Source organism: Coturnix japonica, chromosome 8 (genome assembly GCF_001577835.2).
Source record: "Coturnix japonica isolate 7356 chromosome 8, Coturnix japonica 2.1, whole genome shotgun sequence".
NCBI classification, from domain to species: domain Eukaryota; kingdom Metazoa; phylum Chordata; class Aves; order Galliformes; family Phasianidae; genus Coturnix; species Coturnix japonica.
This window is the reverse complement of record NC_029523.1, coordinates 13,102,320-13,127,570: the sequence shown is the minus strand read 5'-3', so window position 1 is coordinate 13,127,570 and position 25,251 is coordinate 13,102,320. Positions and strand designations below refer to the sequence as shown.

Genomic DNA, 25,251 nt, shown 5'->3' with positions numbered 1-25,251 from the left:
TGGAATATTTGCCTCTGTCCCAATACCTAATGGCCATCAAGGCATTCCTTTATTATTATTAGATGGAAGCACGAGCAAAGAGCTCTTTACACCTTCATCAGCTCTGAGATCAATGAATTTGATTTCACAAGATAAAATCATGGACAGATTACATCTTATGCTGAGATAATTTGTACTGTTTTGTTTCAGAGTTTGCTTTTGATATATAGGCTTCCTGTTAGCTTGGTATGCTTTCTTCATTCTTCTTTTCACAAACTAAAATAGCCTAGCAGTGCAGAGACCGTTGGCATTACCTTTGTTCCCTTGTTCTGCTTGTGTTTTACACAATCTCCGGGAAACAATCCTATTCCTGGAAATTCATCACATTCCACACAGTTGTGTGGCCTCACTGATGGTGTTCTTCAACTGTTTAAAATAATTCAGTGGGGCTTCCATTTGTGTTTGGGATTCCTGGAAGGTTTGTCACATAGTGTGCTCTAAAAATGCCACATGGCAGATGAAGTCAGGCGTAGAAAAATGCATGGTTTGAACACTAAAATTGTCACTACCCAATCTAAAGGGGAAGCTGTCTACTGCGTAGCCTGCTGGCTATTAAAGGTCTCCAGTGGAAACACATCTTTAGCCTTTTGCTGATCAAAAAGTCATCTTACCACATCCACTCAACCAACAGCTTGGATTTCCATCTCCTTAGGTTTGTGGTATAAGGTATGATTCTTGCTCTCATCTTGATCTCCAGAGGTCCCTTCCAGCCCCACTCTGATACCTGCAGATCTCAAGAGACTGTTACAAGTTTCCTAACAGTGCTCACTTTCCAGGCATCCAGCTTCTGCAAAGGCTCTGCCCACTGGGGCTTTTGTAGGAAAGAAGTGCTGCATCAATGAAGTGTGCTGCTGTCCATTGAGTTGTTTCCCTGCTGAATTAGTGTGAAGTAGCCAGAGCTGAAATTGTGCAGTTAAACTTATATTTTTGGTATTTTTCTTCTAAGAGTTGGAATCAAATTTATTTGTAATAAAGTGCAAGGCTAATACGTGTGAATGAAAGAATATTTCAACCATGGGCAAGTCCGAACATAAATAATGACAGTGGGCTCAGATACATTCCACATAAGCAACTGCCATGTTTCATGTGAAGCACAGCACAGGATGTATGCTGACTTCCCCTGTTGGAAGTAGTGTTGGCCTGGACCTGTGTTGTAAGCGTAAAATGTGTCCATTCATCTGGGAGAGCTTAGTCTAATGATGCTAAAGAGAATGTTGGGACCTGTTTTGTGCCATTGCACTACTGATGTAAAGAATGATTGAGATAGGATGATGTGAAGGCTTTCCTTCTGCTGTACTTCCTTTGGCAGCAGGATAGCCTGCAAGCTGTAGTTTCACACTGGGTGTAGAAACTGGACTAGATGGTCATTTTAGTGTCTGATATCTCAGTGATGCTTAGCACTACAAATTCAAAAACCTGATTACTTTTATCTGATGAGACACTTCTGCATTAAGAGTCCCGTGGCTCTTAGAGCTTCTGAGATCCCAGAGGAGCCACCAAACAACACTTCACTTCTTGTTCCTTATCAACTATGATTGTATCAGATAATTAGCTTTACAGGTAAATTGAGTAGCTCATTCCCTGTCCACCAAGCCTCCTCTCTCCTGCCAAGGCACCACGTCTCAGAGTCATTCAGTGGTGTGATATTTCTCAGTGTTCATCTGTTCCAGCAATTAATACAAAACATGTTTATTTTTGTTTTTTGTTTTTAAGTTTAAGTTTAGGCAGCTTTTTGTGTTTTAGTACTAACTAATTTTGAGGACCTATTCTAATCCTGGCCCTTTCCTAACTAATAAGTATACCATGTGTCTGAGTGCGTAGGTTCCCATGCAGAATAGGAAATTAAAAATTCCAGATAATTAACAAATCATTGATGTTTATTTTGAGATAACTTTTAAAACATAATAGAAGTTAGGGGCCTGTTTCACAAACATTTACTTGATGTGTAAAAGGATATTTTCACAGAGACAGCTGTTTGCTTTTCATTTGATTTATTGACACAGTTTTGCTAGCAGTAAATGATCTGCAAGTAACTGTTGAAAGAGTGGACAAAAGAAGAGTAATTTCCCATTGGGATTTCGTGGTGGAAGAGTGGGGGAGAATTCCAAGCTGAGGTCTATTGGCAAGAAAAAACTGAGATCCTCTGAAACATCCAAGCACAAAGCATGATGCAAAGTGGACCACAGTTGAGTCTCTTATCTCTTGCTGTGATGTAACCCAGGGGAGAAGGCCATGTAAGCAGTGACTCAGTCTTGTACAGCTTCATAACCAGGTTACCAGTCAGGGTACCTCACTGCCCTGACAGACACTCCCCTCTGAGTAGAGCTGCTTGGTATGGATTCTGTGCATTAGTGAGCATCATGGCCCTGCCTGTGTGAGGGACAGAGGAGTGCTGAGAAAATAGTCTAAGTAAAAATAAAACCCATCACTTGGATTAAGCAATCCGAGTGCTGAAACAAGGGTAAGAGGTAATTCCCATACAGGAAAAAAGGCCTCTGTGTGAAAGACCAAGTGTGGCTGTTCAGCAGAGACCTCAGAGGGGGCAGAGCTGGGAAAGCTTAGGAGTCAGGAGTGTGAGGGCTGAAAGGGTGGAGCTGCCTCTTATCTTGGAATCCCCCCATAAGTGTCCATGCTGTTGCTTGTTTATTCAGTCACACCAGTGAAGATGCACTGGTAGTAATAAAAACAACTGTTATTTGGAAAGCTATGGTTATCAAATATAAAATACTTGTTGTGAGCTTTGGTTGCTGAGCTCCGTCACTGTTGCCTTGTATGAGCCACCCCCATAGAGTGTGTGGCATCTAAGATGTTGTGTCCTGTGAAGTGCACGGCTGGGAGCTGCAGTCAGGTCTGGGTGTAGCGGTTGCAGGCACACTGCTGAAGGAAGCCCAGCCATCAGAAGTGATACAGAAGGAAAGCGTCACTCACATCCAGGAGCTCCAGTTCAGCCAGAGGTCAGGAAGTGGGAGTTAGCCCTTAGCCCTGTGCCTTTTGGCACAACTTGAGCTCTCTGTTTTCTCAACAATACAAGGTACGTGGGGAGTGCTGTCAATAGCTGCTCCACAGAGAACTAGTCAGGCCAAATTCTTCCCTGGTGTAATGGTATTGCTTTCATTGTAATCAGAAGTACTGAACGCGGCTCCTCTTTACTTGGGAGCAACAAAAGAGCTCAGGAGATGAAAAATGATTTCATTGTTTGCCTTCTGATTAAAGTGGTTCTTAATACATAAAAAATGTTGCAGGATTAGGAGATGACAGCTTAATCTTCACCTTGCTCTGAAGCTTTGCTTCTCCTGTCTTGATTCAACCCATAATCTCCATGCAGTTCATTTTAAAAGTATTCCCAGCACGCTGCTATTGTTTAAACATCTGCTGTATCCAAAGTTATGTTTCAGAAACAGCGCTGTGGCAAGGGGTTAAAATGTAAATCTGCAGAAATGCAAAGTGGGGAAAAGATGAGCTGTGAGAGAAACTTGAAGCAGCTGAGAAGTGCTGGAGCTGTCAGAGCGCGCAGCTCGGATCTGAGTTGAATCAAGTCACAGAAGTAGTTTCTCAGTACTTTGTCTGAAAGCAATTTAGCTTTTCTGTGTTAGCAGATTATGCTGTTTTCAACAGTTGCTGGGAGGAGATGACTGATGGCAAACATTTCCATTGTGGGTCTGTTTCCAAGAACAGTCCAAGCTCTTGCATTCAAGCTGTGGTTTTCTTGCCCCGCTCAGCTTCAGGAATGGGTCTGCCAGGCTCCGAGCCCTTTGCCCCCAGTTTCTGGGCTGCTCATGAGACCCAAGGCTCTGGAGCACAGGGTGAGACTTTAGAGTAGGATTTGCAGATTTGGGGCTGTACTCTGGTAGATGCCATGTTGGTGCTGAGCAGTGGCTTCAGGGCTGTGCAGCTCAACCCTGGGTACCAGCAAAGAGTCGGCCCATGGGTGGGTGAGTGCCAGCTGCCCAGTGTCCCCTGCTGCTAACAAGGCAGTGCTGCAGCTGTCTTGCTGCAATGTAAATAAATACTGCAAGGCAGCATGCGGTAGCAAGTGATAACACCTCTGGAATTTGTAAATGATGAATATAGGACAGGCCAATTGATAGCAGATGCAAATGCACAGAGTTGGCAGCAGCAGCGTGTCTTAGGTGGCCTGTCCCACATTCCTCAGGAGTCAGTGGGAAACAGGAAGGTTACCTTAAATCAAAGCATGCAAAAACTTGCAGTCGTGCAACTGGTTGAATCCTGTTTCTGTTTTGGTAGAAACAGTGTTTTTAGTAAAGACCCCAAAAGGACTTCAGGCTTCAGCTGCCCAAGTGGCCTTAAAGAAAATAAGGTCACCATTTTTCAAATAAATTATAGTTGGGTTTTTTGTGTGTTTTTGTTTTTTTTTTTGATGCAGTGGTTGGAGCTGCAGTTGTGTGTTTAATTTCAGGTGTGAGTTGTGGGTTTCCTCCCACTGGGAGCCCACAGAGCAGCACTGCCCTGTGCCTCCATCCTCCAGGTATCACTACCTGGGCACGCTGCCTTTCCTGTGGGGTGTATGGGGCTGTTGGGGGGTTTGCCCATCGTTATTCCTCACAGAGCAGAGAAGTTCAGCCCTCAGCACACGGCAGCTACTCTGAACAAAAATAACCCCAAAGTCCACAACAGGAAATGTTAACAATGGCAGGATTACTGCCTACCGTGTCACCGCCACATAAAGGAGCAACTGAGAGGGAGCTGAAGGAAAGGCAGCGGTGTGATTAAGGGAACGGGAGGGACTGACTGATGAGGAAAGATTAAATGAGCTCAGTGATGACGGCAGGGTGAGCAGAGAGAAGAAACCATCCAGGCCAGGGAGGGATTCTCTAAGCTGCTGCCAGGAGTTAGGAGTAATGGAAAGAAACCAATAAAACGAATGCTGCAGTCATGGCAACGGCTTCTTTAGCTCAGAAACGAAACCCAGATGGAAACCTTGCTCGTTTGTCCTGTTTTAATCTCCTGCCATATCTCCCTACGTGTGGGGGTAACCGTGACACCGTGTACTGCTGTAACGCTGCAGGAATCTTTCAGGCCGCTCGTGGCTCGGCGGGCTGCGGCCTCGAGGTCCCCGCAAACACAGCGCGACGGGGGAGCTCGGCCGAACCAGGTGGCTCCGTGCGGCGCTTGGGCCGAGCCGAGCATCGCAGCTGTGCCACCCGTCGGATCCGCGCACCCGCAGCCGCCGGGTGATGGAGGGAGGCACGCGAAGCAGGAGCAGCCCCCGGCCCTGAGCTCCGCATCCCGGCCCAGGGAGCGCTGTGCGGGCGGCCGCGGGGCCTCACGACCTGTTTGTTTCCATTAACTCCCCCCCCACCCGTGGGGTTTATGTATTTGTGTTTCTCCGTGTTTACATAGTTGTGCCGTCCCTCGGGGGACACGCGTGCTGTCCTCAAGGCCGGGGGCGGCCACGGAGGGCGAGTGGCTGCGCTCGGTGCGCTCCGTCCCGTCTCGGTTCCGCCGGAGATGTAAATCTTTCTTGGAAACGTCGGGCATTATTCCCTTAGAGCACGCTGTTCCTTTCAGCGGCGCTTCTCAGTCTGCTCGTTCTGAATCGCCGGGCTGGAAGTTTGTGTTTCCAATTGTCGCTCTCCGAGGCGCTTTCCTGCGGTTAATAAGGCGATGCCAGCCGCGGCGCAGCCCTCTCCGCAGTCCCCTCACCGCACCGCGCTTCACAACGAGGACTTTCCCCACCCACGGCAGCTCCCGGCGGCGCCGTTCCCCGAGGCCTCGGCCGCATAACGGCAGCGCCCCCCGGCTCGGCACGCGGGGCGGAGCGTGCCCGTCCCTCCCGGCTCGGCGGGGCCTGCGGGGCGCTGCGCCCGGAGCTCTACCGCCAGCGGAGACCGCTCTGCCCGCGCCCCCCGGCCCCGACGTCTGCGTCAGGCGAGAGACGTGGCCCGGCGGCGGTCAGCGGCGGGGGCGGAGCGCGGCTGCCGGCGGCCTCCCCGCCCCGCCCGGCCCCTCCCGGCCCTGCCCGCCGCGCTCGGCCCCGCTCTGCTCCGCGGAATGATCGCGCTGCCGCCCGGCCGCCGCCCGTGAGTCCTCCGGACGCGCAGCAGGTAGGACGGGGCTCGGGCACGGGGCCGCACGGGGCCCGGCGCTGCGGAGGGGCGGCCGCGGGGAGTTCACGGCGCCGGTGCCTCCGGGAACGGAGCCCCCCGGGGTGGCCGCGGGGTAACCGGCGCAGAGCCGGGCGCGGTGCCGCGGGGCTCGCGTTGCTTTATTCCCGCAACCCCCGCACCACGGCGAGCCCGGAACACTTAGTCCGCCCGCGCCGAGCTGTGCCGCGCCTCCGGGGATCGCTGCGTGCGCCCTGACGGGAGAGCGGGGCTGGCCCGGCCTGGATGCAGAGCGGTGCGGGCGGTGCTGCTCGTTGCTCCCGGGGAGCGGTTGGCCCGGAGGAACGGGGGTGATGGAACGCTGCCGAATGCGGCAATTGCGTTAGGGTGGAGGTGTTTAAAGGTGAAGGGTTTTACTGCGGGTGGCAGTGTGTGAGTCGTGGATTGCTCCTTTTAATTTTTATTTTTACTTTAAGAGTAAGTACTGGCTTTAAGAAGAGATGTGGTGTTCGTGAGCGGCCGTGTGTGAGCGCGCACGTGTCTGCATTTGCTTCCATGGAGCTCAGTAGGGCTGGTGATGCTTTAAAGTAACCCTGGGGAGGCAGAAAGGCGCTCTGCGAGGTGGTGATGGGGAAAAGGCACAGAGTGGGAGGTGAGGCAGAAATGCCCGGCCGATCCCGCTGAGCGGCCGCGCTTCCTCTCACCCCGCGTTGTTTCCGAGCTGCTTTTGCTTTTCCTTCTGGCGTGGGCAGCGGCCGGAGGGCAGCGCTCCCCGCGGGCTGTCCTTCTCCGAAAGCCCCGTGTGACCGTACGGTGGGTCCGGGGGCTGAGCGTGGTGTGTGCGGGGCCGCGTCCCAGCCGGCCTGGGCTCCAGGCCCTCGATGTGCCAGGGCTGCGGTGCAAAGCACCTGTGGTTTCTGAATCATTTCCTTTCTCGTTGCACTCTGAGTTTGCTAAAATGCACGGCAGCCATGATGCTGTTTTCCTCCAGTCTGGATGCTAACAGGCTCTGCTGTTGGTGTTAAAGTCATACAACGTTCCATCCTTTGTTTGTTTGTTTGCTTCTTTTATTGTTATTATTGATTACCCTTGGAAGAAGTTTTAAAAAGGATGGGAAGTCTATAAACCTAGTGACTGCATGTCCAGCATTGGACGTGGCTGGTGCTGATGCCAGCAAAGCGCAGCACTGCAGGTTCTTGAACTCCTCTCTGGAGCTCTGTGCTGGGCTCTGCCTGGAGCTGGGTTTTGGTGCCTGCCAGCTGCTCCCTGCAGCCCTGCCACCTCACCTCACAGCAGCCCAGGGGGTGCTGCCCCAGGAGCAGCATCACACCAGCCCTGTGCCCAAGCAGTGGTGTGATGCAGCCCTGTGACGGTATAAGCCAAGGAGCAATTCCCCCAATTGTCTGCTGACCTCTGTTTGCGCTGGTTCAAGTGGCCGCTATTCATTTCCCAGCCCAACTCTTTCAATGCTGCAGGAAGCAGAAAATCTCTGGTGGTACTCCAAACAATTCACAATGTCAGGAGCTTGGGTTTGATTGTACAGGCTTTTTCCTCCCTTTGGGAAAACCCAGTGGAAAGATCTTGTTCTGGCCACCATGGTGCTGTGATGGCAGGGGAGGGGCATGGAAGTGCCTGAAGAGGAAACATTCCACACCCAAGAAAAAGAGAAGAGTCCCCAAATGCTTCCCCCAAAACCTCATGTAGTAAAGCAAATAAGCCAGTCGCTCTCCAAAATGATTTATCAGAATTGTTAAGAAGTGTTGGATTTTAAGTGTTCAGCATATCAGAAACTTCTCTCTCACCTCTGAGTAACATGCCCAGGGATTCTGTGTGACTGCTGCGGTGCAAACTGGTGGTGGTGCATCTGGGGAGCACGGGAGATGTGGTTCACCTCAGGCAGATATGGCTGTGCCGCCTCGCCTGCTTGGAGCTGCTGGCTGTGGTAGAGAGCTGCATCATCACCTCCCGGCCCTGCAGGAGAAGCAATAGAGGGAACCCAGCAGCCCCTGCCTCAGCTTCTTGAGTCAGTGCCTGACTTGAGGGGCTCAGCTGGCACGGAGCAGGAATCGTAACTGCATCGTGTGGAGAGTCCTGAGCTTTGATAGGGATGGTTTCTTTCTGTGTTTTTGACACCATGGAGGTTGTGTCGACTGTTTCCATCTCCCAGAGTGGAGTGCTGGGGCCTGGGCTGGCACAAGATAATACATCACAGCTTGCTTCTCAGGACAGTGCTCAGGATTGTACTTCTCTCTCTTTACCTTTCCATTGACTCCAGGCAGACAGCATCCAGCCTTGTGTACCAGCTTCAGATTCTGGACTAAGTGGTGCTCTGTTGAAAGCAGTGAGATGGGATGCCACATCTTCCTTCAGAGGCAACAGCACATCATTGATTTTGTAGGGGTTGGAATCTAAAACCCCATAAGGTGGCAATAAGGCTGCAAGCTGTGAGAATGCTTCCTATTTCATTTGCTTACTCCTGGAGCTGAGGTGACAGCTTGGATTGCACAGTTACCCAGCGTCACACAGTGGAGCAGAGCACAGGCCCGGCATTGCCATGCAATGGGGCAAGGTACTGAGACACACATGCTTTGTGTCACCCTGCAGTGGCTCAGGAGCAGGGGCTGCTGTAGGGAAGCATTTTTAGTATTCAGAGAGCACTGTCCAAAGCTTATAAAGCAAGTTGAGTGTTTACACACAATATTGTTGGAGAAAAAAAAAAATCTTTGTTAAATGTAATGTGACTGAAAAGAGTATTTGCTCTTTGCCATCATTTACTTATGACTGTGATCGGACAGATTATACACCTGCTGTGATATGGCCAAAGCCCCACACAATGGCTTTGGGGTTGGAGGGCTCAGCCTTCCTGCTCTGTGGAGCAGCCATGGCCTTTGTGATGGAGCAAGCTTTGAGCTCTTCCCTCTTCAGCAGGCCACGGCTGGACGTGGAGCTGAAAACATCTGACCAATTCAGCAGATAGCTCTGGTTTTCCAAATCTCTGTGGTTTATAATCTTTAAAAGCCTTCCTGCATGAGCAGCAATTCCGGTTGTGTAGCTGTTAGTGCTTATCTCTGGGCGCGTGTAGATCGTATCCACTTCATGTGCTGGAATTTCTATGCATTTGGCTTTTCATTTTTTCAGGACTGCAGATAAGACTATGAGCTGCATTTTCATTGTTGGGGATTTTTGTCACAAAAGATGGTTTGGGGGCAGGAAAATGCATCAGCAGCATGTCGGGCTGAGAATACTCACGTGTTTATTAGGGCGTTCGGGGATTCGTGTTTTATGAGACCGTTGCAGAGTTTAGAAAGCTCTCTTGTGCAGTGTGCAAGCAGGAGCAGAAAAGGTCCTTTATGTGAAGGAGCCTCACAAATCACGAAAGCTGCATTTCTTTAATGTTTTTGGCTCAATCGCTGCATAAAAAGTTTTTAACTAACTTTTCGGCTGGTTGAGCTGCTTAGACTCAGAATGGAGCCTTTGTGCTTCCTGTCCTAATTGGGAATTAATTTTTAATTATATCAGCTGAACATTTTTTATGGTGAGTGCTTGTGTTAGCCTGGGGTCCTTCGCTATTCCTTTGACAATGTCTGGTTCTAGTTCATGTAATATTATCTGTCCTACAGTGTTCTTCCTGTCATCTATCTGAGTATCAAAGTGCTCTGGATAGCCTGGTGTAACTTTGATTCAAGCTTGATCTGCTTTGCTTTACTCAATCATTTAGACCTATTTCTGCAGTACTAGAAGAGCACTTTGTGGATAGTTTCTTGCTTGTGCTAGAGTTTGCTGCTAATGGTTTGCAGTCACATTAAGAATGTTTTGCTACTCTGGAAAGAGGGCCCTCAGCTTGAGTGATAGCTCTGATAAACCTGGGTCATGATTCTTGAAGCTGAAAGGTGGTGAGTGGTGCATCTGCAGAAGTCTTTGACATGGGAATATATAGAGTTCACTTTGCTTTGAATTTGGACTAACAGTTCAGCAAAGCCAAATCTCTGTGCAGTGCTATCACAGAATGCTGTGGTACAAAAGAGCTCCTATTGATTTCATGGAGATCTTATCTGGCAGAATCTGGCCCTGGACACTTTTTTGTCTTCAGCCCAGCTGAGTGGAAGTCAAAGAGCTGCTGACAATAGGAAGTATTTTTGGTGCGGAACGCATGAAAAAGGACTGTGGCTCAATTAAAACAAACAGCAAGGTTATTGTATGGGATGCCGCCACCAAGGCGGCACTTACTGGACGCGTAGGTGGAAATTGCAGCATATACTTTGACATGCAATTCATTACAGTCACTTCCTCGTTATGTCCATCCCTCGCATCTCCGAGCTCTGAGCTCAGGGCTGGGAGTGGCTCTGGGCACTGCGGCAGAGCTGGGAGATTGCTGTTTGCTGCAGGGGCACCAGGCTGCAGCTGTTGGCACAGGGTCTTGTGGGCTGGCTGGGCTTTGGCCAGTGCCTGCACTGTAGCCAAATGCAGCTCTGGTTGTGTCTGGCATCACTTTGGCTCCAATGGCTCTGAAGGGGAATTTTGACTTGCTGTCAATTTAAACTCAATCATTTTGTAGAGAACTGGAAAGAAGTGGTGAATTATGACTTCATAGCACTATTTGTTCCTGTCCCCCACCAGAAGTGGTAAGGGAAGTGGGCACCTTCCTATTGCAGCTGGGCTGCTGAGGCAGGGCAGTGCTGGGAGCCCATGGCTAAATCCCAGGAGCCCTGACTCATGCCTGTCAGTCCTTCTGGCCACATTTCCTCGCTGCCCTGGGAAGATGAATTTCAAGTAGTTTGTTTGGCAACACCATAAACACATGTCTTTTAAGGATGACTTGTTTGTATGTAAATGGATTGGTTTTAATGACTGTCCAGTTCCTCAACGTGGGCTTTATGTTTGAGCAACGGCATCATTTGTTTGTAATTTTGCCAAATGGTGGTATTTCTTCCTATGGAAACCTTTGCTGTAATCATCAGAACACAAAGTGGGCCATGTTTGAAGAAGTGGCAACATGCAAGGCCTTTCTGCTGTGTTTCCCAAAAGTCAGCTTTTAAAGTAGTTTTCCCAACAACAACAACAACAAAAAGGCAGGTTTTGTTTAATTTTTCAGGAAGCACCAATAGTTGTAGAGAGTAACAGGGGAAACTACAGCAAAGTAATTGCCAGCACCAAATGTCGGGGTAGTTCAGACACCATTCCACTGCACGTACTGCGTGTGTGAGAACTCAGATAAGGGTGCAGTGCCAAACTCTTGGGATTTAGGAGTTGCTAATTCCAGCCCTGAACATTTTATTTCCCTCTCAGTCTTGTCTGTTTTCCAGCCTGGATGTCTCCTCGCAATTAGATGATGAAGAAGGGCGAGTTTATCTGCAGTGCAGGGAGCTCTGGGCATGTGCTGGAGTTGAGGCTTAGCCCTTGCAGTGGATATGTGCAAAGCCATGGTTTCCAAGTCTTATGAATTAAAATTAACCAGCTGTGGGTGGCTATTTACAGTGCTGTAAGAAATGCTTCACCCATACACTGGCCAAATTTGGGGGCTCGGCAAGGCACTGCCACCAAGTCCAAGACATGAACTCCTTGCTTCCTGTAATTGCTGCAGCCTCTGTTAAGTGTACACTGTGCTCTCTTCCCTTAATGAAGATGAATATGCTATAAATCATGTATGGGAACCAGCCCAGAGACCTACTTGCAGCAGTATTCCCAAAAGGCATTTCATAATTTATTCTAACACATGCAGTATGTTTAAATCAGCAAGGAGAGCTGGGTTAGCCCAGCCCAGCGCTTCCTCCTGTTGATAGATCTCTTATGTGCAGGACTGCATGGTCCCAGTTCCTCGGTCTCACCCTGCCCTTCCCAGCTAGCACAGTGCTGTCAGGGCTCGGGGCTGCAGCTCCAGGGCTGGCTTAGGCTCTGTGGGGTCTGGTCCAGCCTCTAAGGCACAACGATGTGGCCGAGTGGTAAATAACTTGAGTGTCTTTTCTGGTTGGCTTAAGAGATCTCACCAACTTCTTGTGCTTTCCAGTTTTAACTGGAACTGCTTTTCTGCAACCTTACCTCTTTCCTACCACAGTGCTTCTCCTCCTTTCTAGTCTGTTATTTATGCCCTCCCCCTACTGAATGAATACATTCTTGCTATTAATTGCCAGTCCACTACCCAGGGGCCCTGTTTCTGGTGCAAGGCTGTGGATGTTACTCTGAAACAGCTGATGGACAATGGCAATTGCTTCAGTGAATGGCAGTGCAGTTGAGTAACTGCTGGAAGAGTAAGGTAGCAGAGGGGGCCTGACTTCTAGAGACAAACACCTGCAGTCTGCACACACAGCACTTGCAAACTGCAGTCACCCATGTACAGAGCAATGAGTGGCCGTGCCACTGCCATACTGTTGCACAGCTGTGCCCAGGTGTGGGACTCTTTGGACCTCTCAGCAAGGACATAGTCTGCTGAGCAGATGATGTTGAGTGCTGCCTTCCTGGAGGTGTCTTTCCCTTCAGAGTTGGGCCGGTCCCCAGTCTGGGGACAGCAGGTGATTGTCCTTGGTTAACCTGCTCTGTCATACTGGGCTCTTGATACCGAGCTGGTGCTGGCAGATCTACACAAAGAGATGGAATGAAGGCAGGGACTTCAGCTCTCTCTGCCTGTTCCACTACATGTGCCGTTTTCAGTCACCATGCCTGACAGAAGCCGTGCCTTAGGAGCTTTGAGTGCAGGCTGCAGCCAGCATCAGCATTTGCCATGGTGCTCAGCAGCACGGTCCCTTCAGCTGGTGGCGGGAGTGCATCCATTCAGAGCTATGTTGTCTGAAATGAGTTAAGCTGCTCCAAAAGAATCTGCTTAAAAATAGCAACAATCACTTAGCAGTGCTAGAGCGTGGAGCCAGGAAACCGTGAGGGGCCAGGAGCACGTTTATTCAGGGTTGTATCAGAGATGCACACCCCTGAATGCTATGGGATGGGATCTGTGAGGGTAATGGTGCGGTGTCTCCCCAGGTGCTCTGAGGCAGCCCAGGGAGGGAGAGCTCTGGCTTGCTGTGGGTTGCCCTATCAGCTCCTGCACAGTGGCTGCAGTCCCTGTGCACAAGGCCCTTCTTGCTGCTGTGCCCACCACACTCCCCTTGCTGCCGTGCTGGGCAGGTGATGAGTTAATTTCCTTTATGTTGTGTGCTGTCTGTCCCTGCCTCCTCCCTGCATTTCCCCTGGTGAAACCCAATTGCTCGGGAGCTGCTCTGCTTCCTGGCCATTTTGGAGTCATCCTCTGATTTAATCTCTTGTTTATTAAGCCTAATTTGTGTCCAGTACTTTCCTTTCCCACTCGGATGTATTTATTCTCTTTAGCCCTTTCAGGTCACATCAAGTCATCATGCTGTGCTGCTCATTGCCCATGCATCAGCTGATGACTCCGGGTAGAACTCTGCAGCACTAACTATCTGATATTTGGCTCTAAACTCTTCCTGTTTACTTCAGAGAAGAGTTTGGATCTGACTGGGTGGTTTTTTTGGTTGGTTTTTTGTTTTTTATCTTTTGGGTTTTTTTTTGGGTGCTTTTCCACATCTCTTTCCAGCAGTTACTATATTTGTTTATTATCTTCAAGCACTTGCTTTTCCCTTCAGGGTACTGCATTTGACCCTCATTTTCCTTTGCAGTGGAGATCAGGTATTCCTTGCACATGTTCCTGGATTACAGCATTCTATTTTATTATCATGTATTCATTTTTCTTCATCAACTCTTCTTCATTTTCTAGGAATCGTCACCAAAAAATGACTAATCACCGTGTTGCTGTCCCTCTGTCTCTTCCCTGCAGCACTGCAATTCCTTCTTTATTTCCTTCTGGTAGCAGAACACTGGGTGGTTTATCTCATGGGCAGTTTTCTGTAGAGAGGGGGGGGGGGGGGGGGGTGTTGCTGGAAACACAAGGGAGAAAAAACAGTAAATTCTGATTTTAATCAGCAGTCAGTCCAGTGTTTAGAACTCAGCATTTCCTGTGGTGACTTAGAAGGGTATTTGACATAAGTCATATTCCATGTCTCAGGTGCCATGTGTTTTGCCATTAAATAGCATTTTGAATGTGGGTGAACTGAAGTAAGTCGTGCACTGTTGCAGTCCAGGCAAGCCTGCTGTTGTTGAGCAACAGTTTTTTCCTTTTTTAAACAATATAAGTGACAAACAGGTTCTGGTGTGGGACTGCAGAGCTCCTGGTGGACTTGAGTAGGTGGGCTGGGCATGCAACCCCACACTTGGACCATTATGGTGGGTGGCAGCGTGTGTCCTGTGCTAATGAGGATCTGCACTATGCAAGCAGTGACCGCTGAAGGGAACGAGGGGTCACAGCAGCATGTGTTTGTGCTGCCAGAATCTCCTTCATCTAAATTCTACACATCACTTACGAGAAATAAAGCAACCCCGTAACACAACAAAGGCCCCTAAAACTACAAATGAAATCTACCAAACGCAGCAGCCACGCTGCACGGTGCAACCTGAGGACCACCCCTGGGGGTGAGCTGTGTGCCTGAACCATGTTGAGGGGTACTGCTGAATCAGGAATGTGAGCTCTTAAAATGCGACAATGATAGGTGGCGTTTGTGGTGAGCATTTACAGTATTAGTCAAAGGACATTTCTCATTAATTAATTGTCTTTGGGAGTATTTTTGTTACATTCCCATGTGGATTTATCTTTCCATCATAACTTACTGGGGAGTTTCAGAGCTGGTTTGATCTCAAGGATGCATTACACAACACGCTGTAGGCTTTCGTATCAGTGGCTCTGCCCGTGCATGCTCGTCTGGTAGTTGATTTTTCAGAGGAGCTGGTGACGTCAGCCCAGACATCTGAGGTGAAGATAAAGCCCTTGATCTGCCCATAGCACCCGCAGTTCTGGTTAGCTGAAGTGCTCTAGCAACTTACACTCAAAACATAGCAGGTTTAAAACCGTGGTGAGTACACACGCAAATATTCCGGCACATCTCAGAAACCACTGTGAATGGCAACGGACGTGAATGAAACGCAATAGCTAAAAGGACCTGTGAAACCTGAGCATGGGGTAAGGCTGTAGCCAGGCATCTGAGATCATGGCCAGCGTGGAGCTGGAGGGATGCAGAGGCCATGTTGACCCTCTGGTGGGGTTGGAGGCAGCATGGGGCCAGTTTGTCTTCCTGCACACACAGGGCCTCGGTGCTGCCATGGGGCCCATTGAGGTGGGACTTGTCAGAGGGACTTGGCGGGAGGCAGCTGGGGACCTGGTGCCACTTCGTGTCGAGGGTGGGTTTCAAGCCTTGCAGAAGGACTTTCTTGCTATCTCTTGTGGATGGGGAGCACTGGCTGCTGGAGGCTGAGTGCTGTCCTTGCTCTTTTTCCAGGAGGATGATTCCTGTGACCGAGTTTCGGCAGTTCTCCGAGCAGCAGCCGGCGTTCAGGGTGCTGAAGCCCTGGTGGGATGTGTTCACGGACTATCTCTCTGTGGCTATGCTGATGATCGGCGTGTTTGGTTGCACACTGCAGGTAAATTGGCTGGGGCAGGGCTGGGCGGCTCTTGCAGAAGTGCTGGGAGAGCGGCGGTGCCATGGGTTATTAATCACTTGAATTTGCAGCAAACAAAGCCAAATTTACAGCTACCAGGATTAAGGCTGTTTAGGCAGAAACATTGAATGGCACAGGCCAGACTTTTCACAGCTGCAAATCAGTAGAGCTGTGCTAGGGCCAGTGGAGTGGTGCCAACTTAGATAAGAGCTGTTGGTTTGGCTTGAGCCTGGATGCCTGTTTTCACCACAATTTGGCATGACAAAACAGGTGATCAAATTAAGTTCTCACACATTACCACGTTTTTGCTTAGGAGCTTGAAAATACGCAATTCTGTAATTTCTGTTCTTTCTTTATTTGACAAACATCGATACTTTTATGTTTCAGAGTGATTTGAAATGGATGTGCTTGTTTTATTAATGCCACCCACAACTAATATTATGCTTCCTCCATTCCAAAGCAGCTCCGAGCATGCTTACATGTAAACAGTTGACATTACTGTCACTCACTGTAGCTAAATTTTGCTAAAGAGCCAAAAGCTGAAGAGAGATGGAAAATACTGTCTGGGATGGACTTCACACGAGCAGACAGTTACAGTACTAGCTCAGACACGGGTCTCTCAGTTTTTGGCAGGACTCAGAAATGGAGCTCTCATACTGACAGAGCTCTTATGTCAGGAAGGTTTTGCTCTTCATGTGGCATAATATTTTCTCATACTGTGTCCCAAATTTCATGTGGAATCTACTGTAGTTTTACCTGGATTCACCATTTCAGATATTTTCACTGAAGAAGATGCAGTATCCATGTTTAAAAATGTCTCCTGTACAGTGCTGTATTTTCCATTAACAGCAAAATGTTTGCTTAAGCACACGAAGTAAAGCTTCTCTTGTTTTTAAATATACCTGCTTGGTTGGATGAGGCCCACTGGAAAACACTGTGAGGAAATGCTTCAAACTTATTCCAACTTACTACCAGAAGCATGAATCCAGGGTGTAAGTAACGGTGTCTATCAGAATAACATTTACAGGCAAAGATTAACAGTAAGAGTTTCTGAAGTGTCGACAGTTACTCTTAGAAACATGTAGTCTCATCTCAGCATCTCCCTGCACCAGGGCAGATCATCAAGGAGGATCTGTTTTGGGAAGCTCTTATTGCATACTCTATTCTTAGTGCTTTCAGCAACCACCATGTCAAAGGGTACATCCACACTACAGAAGAAGGCACATTCTTGTTTTGGGCTTATCCCAGTTAGTCACTCAGGGCAAATAGCAGAGCTCCTTGTTTTGTCACGTGGATTCATGTTTTAAATTCATATCTCTGGGGACTGTGGCAAGTAACTCAGGCTTATCCCAAATTAAACCAAAGGTGGTTGGTCCCTAAAAGCAATCTCACCTGAGTCTGCCAATGGGGATGGACAGCCTAAATTAAGGAAGTTGCTCTTTTTTTGTGTTACAGACAGACTCAGGAGCAGATGTACTTTATTCCCACAGGAGTGTTGTGGGAAAACTATATGAGATGCTGAATGTAAAAACATCCAGGTGCATATGCGTAAAACACAATTAACTCTCTAAGTATCCCTATCTGTCCTTACTAAGACTGAAGATAAAGAATGTACCCATGCAGATGTGCTCACGTTGACTCTTTGTCAGCCACTTTGGATGTTATAGGCATCACTGTTTGAGTGTAAAGTCACACAGATGCAGCTGCACTGCTTTCAAACCTAAGCTGTCTGAATACCCGTGTAGCACTTTGATAGGGTGAATACACACAGCAAGAACAGTCTGTCTCTGCAGAGAGCAGTGCAGGAGATCCCTTTTGTGAAAACATTGCCCATGCTTTTCCTTTTTCTGGTTTATCTCAATACCCTCTTATCCAAATAATGGAAAGCTAACCATCGTTGAAAAGGGGTGACCTAGTTCTTGGCGTATAGAACAAGTATCTTCTGGGAATGACAGCAGTAATAGTTATCTCAGACTGTGGGACCAAATGCTAGGCTATGGGGTGGAATGCCTAACAGCTGGAAGAACTCCAAGGACAGTTGCCCAGTCATACTGCCATCACTGTTTGTACATCAGTTTAAAAGATACATTTTTGTGTGTTTCAGGTCATGCAAGACAAGATAATATGCCTTCCAAAGCGACTACAGCCTTGCCAGAACCAATCTAATACTTCACATGTAATTAGCACAATCCCGGATACAACCCCTCTTCCTCCACCCAAGCCATCAACCCCTCCAGCCACAGTTGAAATGAAAGGACTGAAGACTGATTTGGACCTTCAGCAATACAGCTTTATTAATCAAGTTTGCTACGAACGTGCCCTGCACTGGTATGCCAAGTACTTCCCTTACCTTGTCCTTATACACACGCTGGTCTTCATGCTGTGTAGTAACTTTTGGTTCAAATTCCCTGGATCGAGTTCCAAAATTGAACACTTCATTTCAATACTTGGGAAATGTTTTGATTCTCCGTGGACAACCAGAGCCTTATCTGAAGTGTCAGGAGAAGACTCTGAAGAGAAGGATAACAGGAAGAACAACATAAACAAATCTAATACTACCCAACCGAGCACTGAAGGCACTTTGGTCAAGACACAGTCTTTAAAGTCAATCCCTGAGAAGCTGGTTGTGGATAAGGGAACACATGGGGCATTAGACAAGAAAGAAGGTGAACAGGCCAAAGCACTGTTTGAAAAGGTGAAGAAATTTAGACTGCATGTTGAGGAGGGGGACATACTCTATGTCATGTATGTTCGCCAGACTGTACTTAAGGTAATTAAATTCCTTATCATTATTGCTTACAACACAGCACTTGTCTCAGAAGTTAATTTTACAGTTGTCTGTAATGTTGATATAGAAGACATGACAGGATACAAGAATTTTTGCTGTAATCACACAATGGCACATCTATTCTCTAAATTGTCATACTGCTACCTGTGCTTTGTAAGCATCTATGGCCTCACATGCCTTTATACTCTATACTGGTTGTTCTATCGCTCACTGAAAGAATATTCCTTTGAATATGTACGGCAGGAGACAGGAATTGATGATATCCCAGATGTCAAGAATGACTTTGCTTTTATGCTTCACATGATAGATCAGTACGATCCTCTCTATTCAAAGAGGTTTGCTGTCTTTCTGTCTGAAGTCAGTGAAAATAAGCTGAAACAGCTGAACTTAAACAATGAGTGGACTGCAGACAAACTAAGGCAGAGGCTACAAACGAACTCCCATAGCCATCTGGAGCTACAGCTTTTCATGCTCTCCGGATTACCTGACACAGTGTTTGAAATTACTGAGCTGCAGTCTTTAAAACTTGAAATCATTAATAATGTAATGATACCAGCAACCATTGCACAGTTGGACAATCTCCAGGAGCTGTCACTGCACCAGTGTTCAGTGAAGATCCACAGCGCTGCCTTGGCCTTTCTGAAGGAGAATCTCAAGATCCTGAGCGTGAAGTTTGATGACATCAGAGAACTTCCACACTGGATGTATGGCCTCAGAAATCTGGAAGAGCTCTATTTAATTGGCTCCTTAAGTCACGATATTTCCAAAAACATTACATTGGAATCATTTCGGGAACTTAAAAGCCTTAAAGTCCTTTACATAAAAAGTAACTTGTCCAAAATCCCGCAGTCTGCAGTTGATGTTTCAAGTCACCTGCAAAAATTGTGCATCCACAATGACGGCACTAAGCTAGTGATGCTCAACAACCTGAAGAAGATGGTCAACTTGACACAGCTGGAACTGGTTCACTGTGATTTAGAGCGCATACCTCACGCGGTCTTTAGCCTTCTCAGTCTCCAGGAGTTGGATTTAAAGGAAAACAACCTCAAATCCATCGAAGAAATAGTGAGTTTTCAACATCTGCGAAAACTGACAATCCTAAAGCTGTGGTACAACAGTATAACATACATCCCTGAGCATATAAAGAAACTCACTAGTCTCGAACGGCTTTCCTTCAGCCATAACAAAATAGAGGTTCTTCCATCCCACCTATTCCTATGCAACAAAATCAGATATTTGGATTTGTCTTACAATGACATTCGCTTCATTCCACCTGAAATAGGAGTTCTGCAGAGTTTACAGTACTTTTCCATTACTTGCAACAAAGTGGAGAGTGTCCCAGACGAGCTGTACTTTTGCAAAAAACTTAAGACTCTGAAAATTGGGAAAAATAACTTGTCTGTCCTTTCACCTAAAATTGGTAATTTGGTATTCCTCTCCCACTTGGATATTAAAGGCAATCACTTTGAAATTCTCCCTCCGGAACTTGGTGAATGTAGGTCTCTGAAGCGGACTGGTTTCACTGTAGAGGACGCTTTGTTTGAAACGTTGCCTTCTGACGTCAGGGAACAAATGAAAGCTGAATAACCAGCTTCTTCTTGCTCAGTTTTACAGAAATAACGCTTCTACCAAATACCCTGTAGAAAGTGCATACTCCGAACATGCATTTAGTTTGTTATCGTTTCTTTGCTTTCTTAAGAAGTCCTTTCTGTACAAACAAATTTGGAGTAAGGAGTACATATATTTTTAAAATAAAATTTTCTTGTATTTTTTCACTGTTTTAAGATATTTTTAAGTTTATTTTGCCCTGACAACAAGGGTGTTTGTAACTTAATTTTTACTAGCAAAAGTAAACGGTTTTATCTGCTGAGATTTTTTTGTTTGTTTGTTTTGTTTTGTTTTGTTTTTTTCCCTTTGGTAAATCCCAATAGGGAAATTGTATTTCAACTGTATGCTTTGGATTGCATAATCTGTAACAGGTAATTATATTGTCTTCCCGGTTGCTGTTAATCTTGTAGGATGTGGTCTCCATCAGGTAGTCCTGCAGGTGCTGAATGCCTCATTCCTTCTTTATTTTTTGGTGGGAACTGAAGGTGTTCAAGATCTAACAAGATCTGGGTTGACTTCCCTTTAACTTATGACACTGTTTTCTCAGATGGTCAAAGCAAGTTGATATGGTTCTTTCTGTACAAGGGCTGGAGGTATTTTCATAGGTCAGAGGCAGTATGCAGAACTCCTCCAGGGACTTTTGGGAAGTGTAGTCTGTGTCTGTGTTTATGTGCTGTCCGAGCAGGAGGCACTGACTGTGATTTCTGCACCCAAGATGGAGGAGTAAGGGCACAGGTCACAGAGGAGTCCCTACCAAAATGATGCGAGCTGAAGATTTTCTGAACAACGCAGAGGGATTCAGCTGCCCATTTCCTGCTGGCATGAATGGAAAGGGTGCAGTGAATCCACACTGTTGGAAAAGTCAACCCCGGGAGGTAAAACACTACTTTCAAAAACGCTGTACCCATCCTCCACTTAATGTCTGGTCCTGCAAGGGAGAAAGTGTCCTCTGCATCTCTCAGTCACTTCCCACAGGGATGCTTGGCACCGTGCAGGACCAGGATTCAGAAAAAGTGCAATCGTCTTCAGTGAGTGAACCTTCTGGCAAGGAAATGACGTTATTTTTAGCAGTGAACATGCTCCTTATTTGAGCTTTGGCATTACATTGCCAAGCCCAACACAGGAACATTTGCAGATTTGCAAAAATGGGATTCAGTGAATACATTAACTTTTTCAAAGTCTCGGCCTCCAGAGGACAGTGATGAAGGCTCTGGTTTCCTCTCGCAGATAGTCATTAAATCAGAAATCATACACTCGGAGGTCTGTCTGCTTTTTAAAATAATTTAATAGTCAATGGAGTCTTTAATGGATTATGCTTCAAGTTGGGAACTTTGTCCTCTGAAACTGTCCTGTTCTTTATTTATCCAGCCGCTTGCTTTCTTCTAGGCAAGTTTGGCAGACACAGTCCATGATAACTCACGTGCTGCTCGCAGGCTAATTTAAGCTAATAAAAAATAACCATATGATAGCAAAGTATTTGGCTGGGAGATCTTTTCATTCTATCCAGCAATGCACATTTGAGTCAGATGCCAGCACTGGATAAATGCTTTGTGAGAATATCTAGGAGTCACTACTTCTTTCTCTAGGAGACAATGCTGTTTATGAGTTGCAGATTGTTCCAAGTTCTATAACTGTTTGACTGTTGTTGGGTTGGTTGCTCTTAAATGTTTTCTAGCTGCAATCAAGTGTTTTGAACTACCGTCATTCTGAGTTCTTGAGCTGATTGTTGTTTTGAGTCAGACGTACACAGGTGGGAAGGCAAAATGAATATTTCCCCATTCATTCAGGGTGCGATGCACTGTCTGATAAGTGGGTTTGCCCCCAGACCCAGCGAGTGATTTGTTGTGCTTGAGTGTGTTCTAGAGAAGGTCTGTGTGATTAATCAAAGTTGGGTCAGGCATGAAAGAATTAAAATGATTTTTTTTTAAAGTGGTTTGATTTACTTCTATGAAAGAGCTATAACTGATGTAGCTATTGCAAGAGCTACTCTTACTCATATATGGAATGCACTTATTGGAGCAGCTTGGCAGTATACGTATATTCTAAATGTATTTCACTTTGATGTAATGCGGGGGAGAGAAATGTTTCGTTACTCATATTAACCTAATTATGTAAACCAAAGTGCTGTTGTCCCTGATGAATGTAAACTGTTTAAAATGTCCCAGTAATCGGTGGAGCTGTACAGTTATCTTACTTAGATTTGAAATATGGGATTGATTACATTTGAAGTTTTTTAGAAAAAAAAAATCTTTATATTCCTAGATGTCGCATTTTAAGCCTATAATTTATTTTGTGTCTAACGTTGTTCCATGTGCAGCGCTCTGTCTTCTGAACGGAAATTATGCACACCTCGTAACTGAAGGCTGGAGATTTGTTCTGTGCTCTGTTTTTAAATACATCGTGTAGAGGATATGGGGGTTTTGTTTGCTGCTGATTATATTTATGCCAGTGCAATCCCTCATGTGGACACAGTTACATGAGTATAAAGTGCCTTGTGCTGGTATTTCCTTATTTACCTTCTGCATAGGAATAAACCTTACCAGCCTAAGCACTTTCAAGCTAATAACTGTATCTTCCCCAAGGGTTTGGTCTGCTGGGACAGTGAATGGAGCAGCTCGCTGCCCCTGAGGAGGGATTTCCTTGGTGTCCTTCCTCCTGTGCTCCCGTTCCATAGCATCTGACTGCTTTGATATGCCTTTATGGCTCTGGTGCTTGTCTGCTAACTGCACAGGACAAATCAGCCTACTGAGCCAGCAGAAAAAAGCCAGTAAGAAAAAAAAAAAAGGAAAGGGAGGGGGGACATGTTTACTGCAGGCTCAACTCTCTGAAGGATTGATGGACAATCGGGTAGGAGCAACGAGGAGCTGGGGCTGCAGCCAGAGTCTGTGCCAGGAGCAGTCGGATGGGTCACTTTGCTCAGCACTTGCAGCGCCATGTGTTGTGTCTGTAGCAGAGTCAGGTGGCGTGGCTTTCATGGGTAGACAGCCCTCGGGCTTGTGGAGGATGAAAAATTATCAGATCACTGTTAAACTGAATGAAACAAACTCAGGTAGCTGCACTGCTGACTTTTCTATACTTACTATCTAGTCTGTGGGGTGTATTTTCCAAAACTGTATTATAGTATTTTAGAAGTGTGTCAGCTCAGAGAAGATTGTTTCCTATTTCTGTATGACCTCCTGGAAAACATATAAAAGTGCCATATTTACTCAGTGATTCATGTACTGCTCATATGTATACTCACGTGCAATTGCATACTAGAAGAGTTTTCTGTGAACTATAATATTTGGCTTGGAATAGGTGGACTTTTTGTGGATAATGCTTCAGGCATGGTTTGTATGAATTCATATAACTAATTACACTAATCAGGTGCCTAATAACTAATACAATTGCCAGAATATAAGAAAGTCATTTAACATTACTGCTTAAAAATAATACAAGTCTTCCTTGGTAGCGGAAGCAGAGGGGACAGAGTGCCTCAAAAATAAGAATGCAACCTTAACTCTGCATTACGCGTGAAAAACAGAACTACTTTGAGGTCAAAACTGGGTGGTGGGCACTTCCCCCTTTGTCACATTCGGGATGGGTATAATGCTGACCTTATGCATCCAGCCAGTTCAGCAGCTTCTGCAAACTGTGACTGTAAAGCACCCGCTCCAAGTCTCATATCACATTTCTGGCACTTCCACTAATTCTTGTGTTGAGTGGTGACAGGTTCTGTAAGAACGCCAAGGAAAAGCTTCGAGATTTGACCAAATGGACAAACACCTTAATTCTGTAGCAAGAATCTTAATTTGCCAATAGACCTGCCTAGTGTTACATTGCAATAGAGTGCACCCAGGAAAAAAAAAAAAAAAAAGAGAAATAAAATGTTCTTTTATAATAATGAGCATGGTGAGACTGAAATGTGGTTATTTCTTGGGAAACACTTTGTTTCTGGGCTATCTATAGATTGAGTAGCCATCCTTCAGGTTTGATATCTCGGGAGGGAAGTCGGGAAAACATGCTTGAGAAAATATAGTTATGTGTGACAGGATTTGCAGTGACACAGTCTGGCTTCCTGCACTCCTTCCTTCCCATGGCTCCCAGCTTGAGGGCACACAACAACATTATGTAGCAAGGAAGTGGAGGGCCAGGAGAGCTGGTCCACTCCTTGCAGCCCCGCAGGAGATAGCATCTCGGGGCCACTCCCATTGGGATGGGCATGGAAGTGCTGGCCAAACGGCCATGGGGTCCCTGGGGCAATGAGGCCACCCTGTCAGTGCTGATGTCACCTGTTCTTTAAGCACTGTGGTTGCAGGACAAACTCAGTGGAGTGAGCTGAGCTCTGACAAACCTCATCTTTCAGTTTCCTTTGCATGTGTTCAGGGAAGGGGGACCTGAGGCAGCACCTGACCAGCAGCAGCTTCGCATGCTTGACAGCAGACTGCAACACAAGAGCCAGGCTGTCCTTCACATTGCTGCTGGGAGCTGTCAATAACCACCCTGGAGGGTTTGTTTGTAATATGCTGCTTGTGAAAGTGCAGACAACCAGATCACCTGTCCTCTTCTCATTTGGAGAGTGCACGAAACCCTGAGGTAAAGAACAGTGTTGTTTCTTTTTCCCTTGTGATTGTCTGAGAAACACCCCTCCTGTCAAGGGTACAGACATTCCCGTTGCCATCTCCTTCCCAGTCAGCAATGGGAGAGATGGTCCTTGTGAGAAAGCCAGGATCACTGCCGGAGCACAGAAGCAGGACCAGGAGTGCTGGCAGGGATGAGCTTTCAGCTTCCTCCTGCAGCTGGGGCAGCAGCAGGGCAGGGCCAGGCAGGCTGTCCTGCCATGGGGGTGGCTCGATGAGGCAGGTCCGTGCAGGCTGACCTCCACCCACCAGAGCCCGCACAACCTCAGGCTCTGATCCCCATTTCCCATCCCATGTGCTGTCCTTTCTGCAGCCGAGGACCTGGCAGTCAAACCCAGGCTGCACCTGCCCTGTCCCCACTGGGATAAGAGAAGGCCTGTGTGCTGCAGGCAGACGTGAGGTTTGGCAGAGGTGCAATGGGCAGCAACTGGCCCAGTTTCCATACAAGGAGTTCAGCCCATCATGAGGACCTTGCTCCAGCCCTCTGGCTCCAGGTGTGCATTTGAAGGAGTTTGTCTGGCACAGAGGTTTTTATCACTGTCTCAATACTAAATATGCTGTCCTGTGACTGGGCTGTGGACAACTGCATTTGCTCCGTCAAGTAAACTCTGATACAGGTCGTGGTTTGTAGGGCCATGGT

At 47.0% G+C, this 25,251-nt stretch overlaps 1 protein-coding gene across 1 annotated transcript; it reads left to right on the top strand.

The window, feature by feature from the left end:
- The first annotated feature begins 5,995 nt into the window (after positions 1–5,995).
- Positions 5,996–22,089, top strand: LRRC8C (leucine rich repeat containing 8 VRAC subunit C). The gene is made up of 3 exons (XM_015870066.2): positions 5,996–6,104; positions 15,437–15,578; positions 17,701–22,089. Exons 2-3 carry the CDS (start codon positions 15,441–15,443, stop codon positions 19,969–19,971), a joined length of 2,409 nt encoding a protein of 802 aa, XP_015725552.1. The 5' UTR covers positions 5,996–6,104; positions 15,437–15,440; the 3' UTR covers positions 19,972–22,089.
- Positions 22,090–25,251: the final 3,162 nt, after the last annotated feature.

What these genes read in the sequence shown, in the direction of transcription:
- LRRC8C (XM_015870066.2), top strand. Translation starts at nt 15,441, where the DNA reads ATGATTCCTGTGACCGAGTTTCGGCAGTTCTCCGAGCAGCAGCCGGCG. An exon ending in TGTTTGGTTGCACACTGCAG is followed by an intron (nt 15,579 to 17,700) that starts GTAAATTGGCTG and finishes TGTGTGTTTCAG; the next exon opens with GTCATGCAAGACAAGATAAT.